This window comes from Apteryx rowi, unplaced genomic scaffold (assembly GCF_003343035.1).
Source record: "Apteryx rowi isolate R43461 unplaced genomic scaffold, aptRow1 scaffold_19, whole genome shotgun sequence".
Taxonomy (NCBI): Eukaryota; Metazoa; Chordata; class Aves; order Apterygiformes; family Apterygidae; genus Apteryx; species Apteryx rowi.
In genome coordinates this window covers 2,492,198-2,507,996 of record NW_020448196.1, presented here as the reverse complement: position 1 = coordinate 2,507,996, position 15,799 = coordinate 2,492,198, and the positions used below count along the sequence as shown (strand labels likewise).

Below are 15,799 nucleotides of genomic sequence, written 5' to 3'. Positions count from 1 at the left end.
GTTCTTGTGAGTTTGGCAGGTATGGTATTAAAGCACCAAAATTTGTAGCAAAATTGTAATAAAGGTTCATACCTCAAAGAACTTTAAATTCAATCTTTTTTTAGAAAGTCTGGTGGTTGATTGATTTTTTTTTTTCTTGTATTTTACTTTTTGTTTATTGATATTTTAAACTAATTTATTGAGTATGGAGTAATGAAGTATAAAATGATGTACTTTTAAATGTTAGAGCCTGCTTCAGAATAGTCACAGCTTGTGGTACCATTTATTGTTTTAAAACAGAAAAAACATTTGTGAGCATGTTCTGCTCATAATGTTGGAACACTGTATTTATAAAATAATGTCTCTTAAATGTTTTTGATGTAGCTTATTTGAATATCTGAGGCTGAATTATGTCAGCATAACAAAATTTCCAGCTTTTAAAATGACTTTTAAAGGAAACACTACTCGACTCTTTTTATTTCGTAGGTTCCTCTTTGGCAAATAAGTTCCTTTTGTGTGTGCTGGAGTTTTGTTTGTCATACGTTCGGGATAAAGTAACGTTTATGGTTAGAAAACACTGGCAGATCAAACTGTGCAGATGTTAATAATGAGGATGATATATGGTGAATTTATTTTTCAGGATACTGGATGGAAAACTGCCATTTGTCCAGACTATTGCCCCAACATGTATGAAGATATGCAAACGTTGGCTAATGTGCTTCAGTCTGATATTGGCAGAGATATGCGCGTCCATCACAGCACGTTTCTGTGGTTCATCCCTTTTGTTCAGTCACTTATGGACCTCAAGGACTTGGGTGTGGCATATATAGTAGAGGTCATTCACTACCTCTGCTCAGAAATCAGGGGTATTCTTAATGAAAAAATCCAGCAGTGTGACAAAGTCTCTGAATTTTTTGTCCTGATCTTAGTGTCAATTATTGAACTACACAGAAATAAAAAATGCCTGCATTTGCTGTGGGTTAGCTCACAGGAATGGGTGGAGGCAGTGGTGAGGTGTGCTAAGCTCCCAGCCATAGCATTTACGCGGTGCACTGAAAAAACATCTGGAAACTATCCGAGAGGTTCCTCAGCATTATCTTCACAGGCTTCTAACTCTGTGCAACATGCTTGTGTGCAGTTGATACGCAGCCTTCTTAGAGAAGGTTATCAAATTGGGCAGCATGCTCTTTGCAAGCAATACCTAGACAAACTCAATCTCCTTCTGCGTGGAAATCTATCCTTAGGTTGGCAGCTGAGCATCCAGGAAACCCAGGAATTACAAATGTGTTTAAAGCAGGTTATAAGAAGTATAAAGGGCAGAGCAATGAATACCTCTGTGTCTATAGAAAACAATGCGAACTCTACAACTTTGCCCACCCTTTCTATAAAGCAAGAGAAGAGGATGCATGGTGATGAATGTGAAATGACTGTACATGGTAGAGATGACCTTTGTTCGCCTTTTTCTTTTACATCAAAGGGAGTCAGAGATGGAGGTTGTCAGGAGAACCTTTTCACTAGAAGAAATGATGCCTGGAAAGAGGAATGCAGAGACGCATGTAAAACTTCAAGATCTTTCACTGAAAGGCACCTTGTGGATGTTAAAAAGGAGCCTGATGATAAGGCAGCTCAGGAATATGAATGCCCACAGAACTCTCTGACAACAAAAATATGTGGGGAAGTTCAGAAAAATATGGACAGTCATCTTGTGTCAGGGAACTGTGATAAGGATAATTGGTTCTTTAATCCAAGTTTTCAGTGCTCTGACTTTAAAAGAGGTGGAGAGTTGGAAACAAGAGGTGGAGAGTTGGAAAATAAATGTGAAATGGAACCCGTAACACCAAAGTGTCTGGTTGCTCAGACTTGCATTGATTCTCCAGAACATGTTCATAGCTCAGATGAGAAGGAAAGCAACATGTCTCCTAATTCTTCCTCAAAATTTAAAATAGATGCAGATAGACTCATGAATCTGAAACAGAAGGTGCTGAGAACTGACTGGACCTCAAAACTATCACAGCTAGTGAAGCCACCCAACTTGCAAAACAGTTGTATGGCAGTAAGTGCTTCAAAAGCGGAAGCAGACCAACCTCAGCTGTGTACTGACAGTGCATGTGCAAGCAAAGATTGCTACGGACATCAAGGAGTGAATATAGCATGTGAAAATGAAATCTCTGTTACTTCTCAGGCTTCAAGGAGCTTTGAAAACAAGCAGGAGAAAAGCATGAACGATACTTTTCAATACAGATTGGCCTCCATTAAACAGGAGTCAAAAGAGACACTGCTAGATTGCTCTCGCGCCTCTAAAAATGAACCTGATTTGCAAGAAAATGAAGATGACCATTTTTTGCTTTCAGGGATTACCAACAATTTAATGAAAAAAAGACCCAGTGAAGAAAGATCAAGTTCATTGTTGAAGTCTGTGTTTAAGAAAGACCTTAACATGCAAACTTCAGACCAGGAACAGCCTAATTTAGGCAACTTAACTAAAGATGACTGTAAAGGTCAAATTTTGAGGACATTCTGCGTAGATAAAACTTCAGCAAATGGTCATCTTCGCTCTGGCTCTGAAGATAAGGGGAATGTATCCAACACTGCTCTTCGGATCAGTCCACTCTCAGTGAAGTGTGAATCAAGTGACAGATTGTTAGAATTTTCAAAGTATTTCAAGAAAGAAGACAATTCAATGGGGAAAAGTGATGAGGATTTTGTGAGGGTGGTTTCTGGAGATAGCAATTTAACAGACTCCGAGGTTGATAGAGATCTTAGTAAATTATCTTTAGCTGCATATGCCAAAAGTGTCAATTTTCCCATTGATTCAAGCCAAGAAAGCTCAGTATATCATAATATATGTGACATTAAAAGGAAAGTGAAAGGTGCTGTAAGATCATCTGGCAATGTCCAGAGTAACAAGTCACCCTGTGATGCAGATTGCCTTGACAATCAAATCATTATCATTTCGGACTCCTCTGATGAAGAAAAGAGTGTGCCTCTTGCGGAACAAACAAAAAAAACAAATGAAGACAAGTGTCCAGAAAAACAGCCTTTAACATCCAGCTGCATTTCTGATACTGAGATCAAAAAAGAATTGAAGACGCCTAGCTCTCCCTTGTCGCACGACGAATGTGAGTCTCAGTACTTTGAGTTTGAAACAGAAGATGAGGTCTTTTCGGTTTGGCAAGATACTCAGATGTATACTATGGAAAAAATTCAAGAATATAAACAAGATCGTGTTTCAACATCAGTTGGTAGCAGTGACTCAGATAGTGTACTGAAGGATTACACAAATGAATGGGGTTATGATACAGATTACATAAGTGATGATACCATGGAAAAAGAAGCAAGTGCGGTAGAAAAGCAGATAGATAATCTCTCTCATCAGAAGGAAGCTGGTAATACAGAAGAGGTATCTAGTTCAGCCTTACAAGAATCTATTAGTAAGGGAATCAAAAAAGATCAACTGGAGAATTCTGCAGACAAAAGTGCTGTTGCTGAAGACTTCATCCCAAACACAGAACTGACTGAACCCAGAGCATCTACATCTAACATATCGTTAGCTTCAAAGTTGGCCATTAAGAAAAATAGCGTGAGCCCACAGAATAATTTAGCAAAATCTAAGTTGGTAAGAACTATTCAAAGAAGTCCTAAAAGAACTCTTCTTAAAACTGCACAAAGTGAAAAACTATCTCAAAGTACCTCAAAAAACTCTCAACCTGGCAGGTCAACACCTGCTGTGGTTCCTCCAAAAAAAGTTCGGCAGTGTCCTGCACCAACATCAACTGCAGAAAAACTTGGTCTGAAGAAGGCACCCCGCAAAGCATTTGAATTGTCTCAGCGCTCTTTAGAGAGTCTGGCTCAATTGCGTAGCTATGGTAAAGCTGCTGGGAAAGTTGGAACTGCACAGAAACAGAAGATTAAATTAATTACTCCTCAGACTTTGTCAATAAAAAATAATAAAAAAATGCTAGCCTGCCAAGATCTTCAGTTTTTAAGGCAGACAAGGCCCAAACAAAGTGTCAGAGGGAAAAATCTTGCAGGAAGTTCTGACAGTAGAAGCAAAAAGGTTAGCAAAGTGGATGCAAAATCTGTGAAACAAAAGCCTAAAAGTTTTGGCTTGACATCTGTTGAAGGAGCTGTTGAAAACCAAGGGGGAGGAAAAATGGAGCAGACCTTTTTTCCCTCAGCCAGTGAGAGAAAACAAATCAGAGATGTCTCTCTGGAGAAGGAGGGTATGCAAACTACACACATTTCTAAAATACCTGTTTTTTCAGACTCAAACACAAAAATGAAAGAAAACAATATGGTGGTTCCTCCCGTACCTGTGGATTTGGATCTCTTTTCCCCTGTAGCTGCTGAAGATGATAAACCTTCAGAAGGAGGTTGTGTTGTCCAGTCTAAGTTTGAGAAGACAACTTCAAAAGAAAATGGATGTAAATCAAATGAAAACAGTGATGATGATGATGATTTATTTTTAACTCAGTTAGATCCTGTGGATATGGAATTATGTTCCCAAGAGGAAAATGATGGAGAAATTACTATATCTAGTAAACCAGTGGAAATGGAAATAGATGCTGCTGAAAACCTTCAGCAGAACAAACCCTTGAGTATTGTGAAATGTAAGCACAAAGACTGTGTGGAAAAAGTGGAAAAAATAGGTGAGTACTGTAGTAAGCATTCAACTACCAATTTGGAAACGGATCATTTGTTTGCCAAACCTTTGCTGCCACCTTCTAAAACAAGAAAGCCTTCCACTACCAAAGTTTTCAGCTCAGTAAGCTCTTCACGGAATGCAGCCTTCACCAAGGATCTTGAAGATGTTAAAAAGCTACCACCAGCTTCAAAAAGCAAAGTAAACGTAGTGAAACCTGTGGTGTTCAGACCACCAAATGCAAAGGCTGTACCAGCAGGAAATCAAGTATGCAAGACCCCAAGTTTCAGTAATGTTCCTCAGCCCTGTGTTTCCAGTAATGTTCTCCGGCCGCAAAATACACAGATGGACAATGCTTCAAATATTTCCAGAAGACCTGTCAGAGAAGAATATTATTCTTCCTTTCTTGGGGCTCAGCAGCGTGATCATAGTATTTTTGTTAAAGAAGTCCTAAAGTGGACTTATGAAATGTTTGCAAACTGCAGCCAATACGGACCTCCGGATAGTCTCCTGCAGTCTGTAGTAGCCTCTGTTCCCATCAAATTTCAGGGATACAATGACTATTTTAATACGTTTTTCCCCTTGATGATGCTAAATGCCTTTGAAACAGTAAGTACCTATCTGCCTTTTGGTTTGCTTTCCTTCAACACTAGTTAATTTTAGAAAGAGTTTAAAAACTGCTTTATGTTCTCTGTTTAACTTCTGAAAATGTTCTGTTCTTAATTTTTAGAAAAAATTTTGATTAGTTCTACATATCTGAGTAGAAGAATGCTTTGGGGTAAATAGTCTAGACAGATAACATGTTTAAGAAGATTGGGCACTGTTAGTGTTATCCTTCACTTCGGTGAAGCTTTTTTGTTGCACATCCACAATAACTTGCAAAAGGGGGAAAACAGGAGGCCGTTCTTTTTTTTTCATGGCATATAAAGCCAAAAATAGAAATCTTCATGTCTTAGAAGTTGAGATCTTTCTACAACAGCCTCTGTAAAAAGAGGCTAAGAACGTAGTGTTTTGTTTTATGCTGAGAATTTGTGCGAGAGAGCTGGTTGATCTAAGAGGTGTTGTTTCAAACTACTTATCTTTAATAGTTTATTTCTGGGAGAGGACTCGGTATTCCCTCAGTTAAAGGCTGTATGCTTTTAAGTTCTGTCATTGCATCGCTTTTCCGGTAGAAATAAGGTAAAAAGAGTATTGCTGGTATTTTAAAGCAAAAATGGAAAGGGAAAAAGAACACATTTGTTTTGAAGAACTTTGTGGGAAAGTTGCGTTCAAAATGGAACAGCGCTTTTCCTCTGTGTGTGTGTGTGTATGTATATACATGTATATGTATACACATATGTTTGTGTATGTCTAGAGGTATAAAGAAAGAAATAGGTAAGACTTTTCTGTCTTGTCCATTAGTTTTCATTTATTTCTGCCTAGTCGCTTTTGCTGTTTGTGAGTTATGATAAGCTCTTCTGAAAAAATAACCCTTCGGAGTGCTTTATTTAGCTTCTGCTTTCCAACTTGTAGCTGGCACAAGACTGGTTAGAAAGCCAGAGAATGAGAGAGAGGAGTTACTACTTCCACTTGCAAAACTTCTGTGCTGACTTGAAAAGAGCAGATTTTATAGGTGAGTAGGTTTTTTGTTGTTGTTGTTGTTTTTTAATAACCTTAGGTAGGTAATGACACAGCCTGTTTTTCCTCTACTCTTTATTTCTGCTTTCAAAATACAGGCATAGATTTACTGGGTGACTAAGGTATTTAGTCTTACTTATTACCTAGCACCTTCCTACGAATATCACACATTTCGGTGACGCTGTTCTTCAGTTCTAAATGTGGTATGCTGAGTCTTGAAATTGGAGAGGAGTTTGGCATTGCAGTGCAAATCTGGGTGATGCTATCTCCTGTTCACATGTCCACCATCGCTACATAACTGTTAAGGGCCTCAGCTTCTTTCCTCTTGCCTCCTTTCATATTGTGGCTGCTTCCTCAAATCTACAAAGGTTTTTATTTGCTTTAACTACAGGAAGAATCATGAATTTGCTATTTTACAGAATGCTTATAGTAAAAATGCATTTCAGTACAAGAAGTTACTTGCCTGGGGTTGGAATACTTTCCATCTCACTCCTCTGGGATTTCTCTTCAGTTTCTTTTGGTAAATAAAATAGTTCTTGACTTGCTCTGCTTTTACACAGATCTGTTTTCAGACTTAAGAACATGGAATGGAGTTACAACTGTTCATTTTCTTTTGCTATAGCTTTTTATAGCTTTAAAACTTAGCAGATAGGTGTTTCTAAAGTGTATGCAATATGTTAATCATGATATTTCTCTAGTCAGAAAGTAACTGTGCCCATATTCCTTTTATTGTTCTAATTCTTAAACGTTTTTTTTGGGTAGCTCACATTCGAGAAAGTGATTTGGCAAGGCAGCTTCACCCAAAGGAGGATGATTTAATCTTTTTGGTAGTCCAAGAGAGAAACGCCTTTGGGGAAGAAAGCGAGGTGGTGAACCATCTAGTGAAGCACGTGGGTCTTGTGACACGATTTTCGCGTGCATCTGGCAGTTCAGCTAGTAAGTAAATGGGGTTGAGATAAAAATGCAATTCCTTTTGATACCATCAAATACTTCTTTGTACCAGGCTGATAATATTGATAATATATCACTTGTCTAAGAGGAAACGGATTGCTTCTTTTCCTCTTTCTATTCCAGGCTAGAAGTTGTGTGTTTAAAAAAAAAAAAAAAAAAAGGGAGGGGGCAGGAACTGAAGCTGTAAATTTGCTTTTCATGCATTTTCTAGAGACTTCCTGTAACAGAGATGTTAGTGCTTTGTGTAAAACTAGAAATTAGTGATGAGCAAGTGATGTGCATACGCCTTTAGGAGTGCACTGCTGTAAGATAAGGAGTGCACTGCTGTAAGATAAGGAGTGCCATCATCTTCTATGACTTCACTGAATAAAATGTTCAGTATCTTCTAGAATTGGGGCTGTGAAGTACCAGAATTACCAAGTACCAAGGTTAATGCTGCTTGATTTAAAACAGTGATAGTATGGCTTTATTACATGACCAATCTAATCATAGCCTTTTTACAGAGCAGTATTTTAGTTTTTTTGCAAGAGCTAGTTGCTGGCTTTCTATAATACGGCACAGCATCTGGTTTTGATAGGTTCTTTGACTGAGCTGTTTGAGTATCTTTTAATTAGTGATTTGAATATTCTTTGAATTAACAATTTTAGTGTTGTGATTTTTTTTTTTCTTTTAATAGGACAAAATGAGCAGCATCCTGTCTGTCATCTCTCTGTGCAAACTCAAGGCAATTTGTCATTTTTCATAAATAAGCAAGTGAAATGTGTGGTGGTTGGCTCCCTAGTAACCACACAGCGAACGTTCAAAGGTCTGCTACTACTGAGCAGGAGTCCCCTGGCTAAACCCATCATAAACCCAAGTTACAATGACTTCTGTCCCAGAGATTTGCACATAGCTTCAGAAAGTGCTGTAAGTCCTGTGGCGAAGAAGTGATGGTGAGGGATGACAAGTGGGCATTTGTATCTCATCACTTTTGCAAAACTGATGGTCATGCTGGTGTTTGAGAGGTGACTAAGTGCAAATACACAAGTTTCAAAGGCACTGAGTCACTCTGCTTTTCAGAGTTGGTGGATTGGGTGGGTAGACAGGAAGCTGACTTTGCTCAGGTGCTTCTGATCTGTTGACACGGACATTAACAGTGCACCTTAAACAGCTGTCAGGTTTTTGTTTTTTTTCCTTGCTGGAGAAGTCTCTGTTCAGGAAATAAGGGATAGCAATGAAAAGGTAGTGCAAAATAAAGGTGTGTAGAGTAAACAGTCTTCACTGTAGCCTTTGAGTCAGGATTGGGTGTGCCTAGAGTAAACCTAAAGTCAAAAGCTTCCATGACCTCTGTAAGGTATAAGGCTTTCTTAGCCCTGGAGGGAGGGATGGGCGATTCTAAAGCTTCCATGCTCATTTTTATATATTTTTCAATCATCCCTTCAGGCTTATATAAAAGAATACAATGAAGATCAAAAGAGAGCCATCAATACTGCTTATGCCATTGTAAAACAGCATCCAGGACTTCCCAAGATCTGCCTCATACATGGACCACCTGGAACAGGGAAATCAAAAACTATTGTTGGACTTCTGTCTCGTGTTTTGAGAGAGGTAGGTGAATGTGGTTCGTTCATCATGTGCTGCTGTTTGCCTTCCCAAGAGAATCAGTGCAATGGAATTGATGATATCTTGAAATAAATCAGTGGGTTACTAGGGGTATAATTCATTAAGTTGAATTTCTTTAAACCTGTATTCTATAGGCTGTAACTGTAGGAATAATACTTCTGGTACATTTTGGAAAACACTTATTTTACAGAGCTTAGAAAGTAAAATCAAGAAAACTTCCTGCTGAACACGCAAACAGGTAGTGTAGACATTTGTCTCCTAAAAGTGCCTTCATATTTTGATGTATTAAAGACCATTACTTGACCTATCCCATTTGATTTTTCCACATTGGCATCTGAGGGATCCATCAGGTACATCATTGTCGTTGAAGGGAATTCGTGCAAATAGTGTTCATACATTTGACTTGCCTGTTACTCAGTGTAAGGCATACTGTACCTTAAGAGATGTTCAGGTACAACAGTCTTTATACACTGCATGCTGGTTAAGAGGAGTGTACAGTGTGGCTTTTAAAATACAAATAAGAACTATCTAAAGAGCCTGTTTTGATTTATTGTTAATTAATCTACAGAACACTAGGAATGAGAAAAGAACTCAAAAACTAAATTCCAAGATCAAGCCAAACCGTTTTCTAGTTTGTGCACCATCCAATGCTGCTGTTGATGAACTCATGAAAAAGATCATCGTTGAATTTAAGGAAAAATGCCAAAACAGACAGGATCCTTTGGGTATGGTTTATTTGAAAATTTTTTTTCTGTGGTTAAATAGATAAATCCTGGAGGAGAAACTGGAACAGCTTATTAGGTATGACATTTATATGTTACTCTAAGCAAAAGATGTTTTCTCCTGCCAAATATGATTGCTGCATCCTCATGCTGTTGTTTTTCTAAAAAATGTATTTTTTTTATCTTTACAAAAAAACCCTACATGTTGTCTTTATGTAGACATTGACCCTCTCCCCTTATTGTTAATATCTGTTCTCCACTATTTAAGTACCCCTTAAAGGTTTGAATAGAAGATTCTTATCTTTGTATTGAATTAAATTGGACTTCACAGATCATATTAAATGGAGACCGCTAAAAATGTTTGTGTCAGAGCCGTTCACTTTTCTCCTCCTTGTTTGTGATTAATGTGAAGCAGATAAGTTCTAAACAATGCACTGAGTCTGTAAAGAATTCTGCTTTGTAACCAGATGTTAACTTCGTATTGATTTACCAGCTGCATTGCTCTTGATGGTCTTCTAGAGTTTTCTAATGTAAGAATTTTGTAAGTTTTAGATGAAGTCTGAGAGCTGGTTCTGTTAATTCGAGGTAACATACTTACCTATGCTTTAGTGGTGGTAACAGTTAACATCTTTTTTTTGAGTATGGAATTACTGAATTTTTCTGTAGCTACCTTTGTATAAGTACAAATAAATTATTGTAGTCCCCCTAAGAGCAGAAAAGGTTAAAAGCTTTGTTTGGTATTCACAATTTTAAAAACTATTTCTTCTCTGAAACCAAAATGAAGAGGTGATTGGAGCAATCTAAAAGGATTTTGACAATGTTATTTTTCATAAACAGGAAACTGCGGTGATATCAGATTAGTGCGACTGGGTGCAGAAAAATCGATCAGCAGTGAAGTACGTGGATTTAGCCTGGATAAGCAAGTTGAACATAGAATGAGTAAGTAACATGGAAATCGGACTTTTTTCAGTTTTCTTCAAGAGGTTGATGATGATATACACTTGGGACTACTGTATGCTCAAAAAGAGGGAAGATCAGGCAAAAGATTTTTATACAACGTCACACATTATGCGACAGTGCTTTCACAAAATCACAGAATGGTTGAGATTGGAAGGGACCTATAGAAACTAGTCCAACTACCCTGCTCAAGCAGAGTCACATAGAACAGGTTGCCTAGGACCATGTCCAGATGGCTTTTGAATATCTCCAAGGATAGAGGCTCCACAACCTCTCTGGGCAATGTGTTCCAGTATCCAGCCACCCTCACAATAAAAAGGTTTTTTCTTTTTTTTTTTTCTTTTCTTTTTTTTCTTACATTCAGATCGAACTTCCTGTGTTTCAGTTTGTGCCCATTGCCTCTTGTCCTGTCACTGGGCACCACTGAAAAGAGTCTGGCTCCACCTTGTTTACACCCTTCCTTCAGATATTTATACACATTAAGAACCTCCTGAGCCTTCTCTTCTCCAGGCTAAACAAGCCCAGCTCTTTCAGCCTTTCCTCATATGATAGATGTTCCAGTCCTTTAATCATCTTAGTAGCCTTTTGCTAGACTCACTGCAGTAGCTCTGTATTTCTTTTGTGCTGTGGAGCCCAGAACTGGACACAGCACTCCAGATGTGGCCCCACCAGAGCTGAGTAGAGGGGAAGGGCCACCTCCCTTGACCTGCTGGCAGCATTGTTCCTAATGCAGCCCAGGACACCATTGGCCTTCTGTGCCGCAAGAGCACATTGCTGGCTCATGTCCAACTTGTCCACCAGGACCCCCCAGGTGTCCTTCTCTGCAGAGTTGCTTTCCAGCAGGTTGGCCCTCAGCATGTAATGGTGTATGGGGTATTCCTCCCAAGGGGAAGGACTTTGCACTCCCCTTTATTAAACTTCATGAAGTTCCTCTCTGCCCATTTCTCCAGCCTGTCGAGGTCCCTCTGAATGGCAGCACAACCTTCTGTATCAGCCACGCCTCCCAGTTTTTTATCGTCAGCAAACTTGCTTGAGGGTGCACTCTGCCCCGTCATTCAAGTCATTAATGAAGAAATTGAACAGTATTGACCCACAGGGTGCACTGCTAGTTACTGGCCTCCAACTAGAGTTCATGCCACAACCCCCTGAGCTTGGTTGTTCAGCTGGTTTTCAGTCCACCTCACTGCTCATTTAGCCCGTACTTCATCAGCTTGTCTATGAGGATGTTATGGGAGACAGTGTTGAAGGCCTTACTGAAGTCAAGGTAGGCAATGTCCACTGCTCTCCCCTCATCTGCCAAGCCACTCATTTCATTGTAGAAGGCTGTCAGGTTGGTTAAGCATGTCTTCCCCTTTGCGAATCTATGCTGACTACTCCTGATCACCTTCTTGTCCTTTGTCCAATGCTTTATAAGCATTGTTTCTGTCAGTCTTAATGGGAAAGCATCAGCTTACATCTAAAAATCTAAGTGAAAACAAAGAAAATTAAGACTGTTTCTTGTAATTTTTCTTTTTTAAAGTAACAATAAATACACATTAAAGCCATTGCTTTTAAATAGTGCAGAATTACTTCTTTAAAAACTAGGCTCTGCAGCATTTGAGAGCTGAACTTGGAACCAGAAGTGTATTATCTTCATTTTTACTGTCCAAGATGAAAGACCTCAGAGGAAAAGGCAAAAAAAAAAAAAGTTTGTCTTCTGTTCTTAATCATTTAAGATGTTTGACTGAGGGAGAAGAGATATTGTAACATAGTTTTTATTTCTCCTGTATGTTTTCCTTTATTGTAGAACGAAAACTTCCTAACCATGACCAGGGTATTCAGAAGAGAAAAGAAGCTCTAGATCAAAAGCTGGACATGCTGTCTCGTCAACGTGCCATGCATAGATGTGAGAAGAGGGACATAGTAAGATGATAGTATTTTTAATCTGTTTGTGGTTTTGTATTCATAGCTGAATCCAAAGAGCAAAGAACTCCTTATAAAGCCATGTCTGAGCAGAAACAGTGTTTTTTCACCTGCTTTTCCAACTGATGGAAATGCTGGTTAGCACCATGAAAAGGAATGAGGTACTTTACATCAAGAATTTTCTTGTCTGTTTGTTTGTGTGTTCAGCTGCTCAACCATGGCACCTTTTGCTCTAGTGTTCAGTGGCTTTCATTTAGTTCTGTCATCAGTTAGAATTCAGTGTAACCATACATAAAATTTTGTGATTCCATTTCATTGTGTACTTCAAAGCTCTGCTTTTATTTGTTTGAAAATAAGCAGATATTTTGCAGTCTAAGATTTTTGGGATCTGTTTGTTGTGTTTGAAATTTTCCAGCTGCATAAAAATTTGGCACTTGTGCTCAAATTATAGATTGTTGAGGGTAAATAATGTATCCAGTTGCACAGAAATGTACAAATTTAGACTCTGTGGCACACAATACTGGATATGTTGACAACTTTTATAAGAAACAGTGATCAACATGTTTTTTTCAACACATTTGATACTAAAAGACAGTCTGCGCAAGTTTAGATGTTTAGGAAACATCTGAGGGTATGGGAGAAAAAAGATCTCTAGGAAATGTGTGTTGTTAATTATTCTTGATATAAATATACAGTTTCTTTTTATTTTATTTTTTCCCCCTCCAGAATCAAATGTTAGATGATGAAATTGGCAGACTTTCAAAGGAGAGACAACAGCTTGCTTCTCAACTAAAGGAGGTAGGAATTTATCCTCAGGGCAGTTCTTTAATAAACCTCAGCTAATGTATTTATCTACTTGGTATCCTTTAAGAGTAGTGGAGGTTTGAATTTGATGTGGCTGGGAGTATTTATAAATAAAGTAGTAAATAAATAGATAGAGGACATAAGCTGAGTAAGTAAAGGACAGTCTGGTGTGAAATACAGGTGTAGTCTGCTGGCTGCATATTGCAAAAAAAGTGGATGAGGAAATTAACTTTGGCAGATGAGGGTGAATGTAAAATAAAACATAGCGTATTTGCCAAAGAAGTTAATAGAAACATGCACATTGCCCTCATGTTCTAGGACCCATCTTCATCACCACTTTTATGCCTTGTGCTATGCTACTGGAGTCAGGACATGTTTTTAAGGAAAGCAGTATCTGGAGGATTTTTTTGAGAGTGGAAATAAGAAAGGATAGAAAACCAAACCAAACCCATAAATTAAACCCAAGTAGCACAAATCATACAAAAGATATTGAAAGGTTGATATTCAACAGAGATATGCTGACTGTCATGGTCATGGAGGCTTGGAGTTAACTGAGTGTGATGGCAAACTAAGCTTTGCTCACAGTTACTATGTTTAGATTGCATAACTGTAGAGATGAAGGAATAAGGAATAAGTCTTACTAGTTTGCCACCTAGGCAGCATTGATCTGTGAATTCAGGTGAGAGTAACGCTTCAGTCAAACAAATTTGTAACTTGTGTTTGTAATAACAGAGGTAGTTTCATTGGGATGGCATATTATGTGTGATCTGTTTGGCAGTTGGAATTGTTCAGGCAGTTAGAAATTGTTATAAGAACAAAGCAGGTGGTTCAAGAAAGCTAAAAGAGAAGAGGAGACACAGTGTCCTGTTGTACTTGAAGGTTCGGGGATGCTCCCAGAGAGTACAGGCAGAAATCATCTTGGAGTCTGACATCATCTGCTGCACACTGAGCACAAGTGGAGGGACTCTGCTGGAATCCGCTTTTTGGCGGCAAGGACTTGATCCGTTCAGCTGCGTCATTGTGGATGAGGTCAGTAAAGCTGTCTAGACCTAAAGCATGTTCCACACCTAATGTCTGCCTTATTCTTTGCTTAGGCTACTTGTGGCTGTTCAACCGCTGGTGTAATATATTGTGGGTTGACTCCCCTGTCCCCATGTTTTAACTGATAACCAGCCTGTCCTACCATGTAGATCCCTGAGCAATGCAAATAATTTGTAATAGTGTGGAGGTTTTTTGTTTTTGTTTATTTGCTTGCTTGGATCTTGCTTGAATGGGAAATATCTTTACTTAAAAACTATGGCTAAACTGTGACTCTAATAACAGAGATTTCCAAATGTTTGGGTTACATTTGTATCTGTCTGGAGAGTTCTGCACATCACTTAAACTCTGAACAAATTTTTCAGTTTTGTTAGGAAAAAATCCTTCTTTTTTTCTCCTTCTTTCTTTAGAAACATTAAAAAGGATGTCAGTTATTCTGGCTGTGTTGCAGAAAATATAACATACTTCTCTCCACCCTTTTGCTTACAACTTCTACTCTTTGTCCTGTTTGCATATACAAAAGGCAGGACAGTCCTGTGAGGTTGAAACACTCATTCCACTGATTCATCGCTGTAATAAACTTGTCCTTGTTGGAGATCCCAGACAGCTCCCTCCTACTGTAAAATCGCAGGTAAGTGTTCAAACTGTTTGGTCGCTGCTGTGCTGAGACCATGTCAATATTGTCTTTAGGTGTGTGAGTGTAGCTTCTATAGAAATACCTGATGTAGCTTGAAAGTAGTTTCATACACTAGTAAGAAAAGCTGTGGCACCAAAACTTCAGTGCTGCTCTGTTGTACTGTTATGTGAGCTTCAGTCAGTGTTGCATCCTTTAGGGAATGGGGATGGAGACTACCTGTAGGTGAGGAAGTCCCCCCACAAACAAAGGTATTTTAAGGATGAACATGTTAGGAGTGTTATCTTGTATCCATCAGTAGGGAGGACTATTTTAAACATCTGATAAAGGAGGAAAAACAGACTGCCTTCTCTGGTAGCACAAATTGTGGGGAGGTTGAGCATTTCTTTAGAGATCTTATCCGCAAAATCTTGCTTTCCATTATTGTTAATGTATTTAAAATTTTAGTGTGTTGCAACTCAGAGAAAGAAAATGTGTGTTACTGAAGACTGCACTAACAAGATTCAGACTTATGTAGGTGACCTCTACTGAAATAATAAAAGTACAGATAGAAAGCTGAAGTCAAGTAGTTAGGCTGTCAAACTGTTCATCAGTGATTTAGAATCTTAAAATAGCAAATAGTTTAAGTCCAAAAAGTGAATTCCTGTTGTTAATTTTGGACCTGATTCCCCAGAAGTAAATCTTGTGTCTTCCCTCTGGCAGAAAGCTCAGGACTATGGCTATGATCAGTCCTTGATGGCACGCCTGCACAGACACCTGGAAACACAAGTGCAGCAGAATATCTTAAGAAGTCTGCCAGTCGTGCAGCTGACTGTGCAGTACAGGATGCACCCTGACATCTGCCTCTTCCCCTCCAATTACGTTTATGGCAGAAGTCTGAAGACTGACAAGTGAGTAGCGCTCACAGTGTTCTGCTTTCTGAGCAGAGGCTATTTCAAAGAAAGCTTTTTC

At 38.7% G+C, this 15,799-nt stretch overlaps 1 protein-coding gene across 3 annotated transcripts in view; it reads left to right on the top strand.

Moving 5' to 3' along the window:
* Positions 1–15,799, top strand: part of SETX (senataxin) — a 34,967-nt gene that overhangs the window by 10,649 nt on the left and 8,519 nt on the right. For all 3 annotated transcript variants that reach the window (XM_026062024.1, XM_026062025.1, XM_026062027.1), the window contains 12 exons: positions 620–5,230; positions 6,134–6,233; positions 7,001–7,174; positions 7,866–8,095; positions 8,612–8,776; positions 9,360–9,516; positions 10,351–10,452; positions 12,257–12,372; positions 13,099–13,170; positions 14,056–14,205; positions 14,738–14,845; positions 15,551–15,738. In XM_026062024.1, the coding sequence (XP_025917809.1) occupies positions 620–5,230; positions 6,134–6,233; positions 7,001–7,174; positions 7,866–8,095; positions 8,612–8,776; positions 9,360–9,516; positions 10,351–10,452; positions 12,257–12,372; positions 13,099–13,170; positions 14,056–14,205; positions 14,738–14,845; positions 15,551–15,738 (6,173 nt within the window). The remainder of the gene's footprint in view (positions 1–619; positions 5,231–6,133; positions 6,234–7,000; positions 7,175–7,865; positions 8,096–8,611; positions 8,777–9,359; positions 9,517–10,350; positions 10,453–12,256; positions 12,373–13,098; positions 13,171–14,055; positions 14,206–14,737; positions 14,846–15,550; positions 15,739–15,799) is intronic.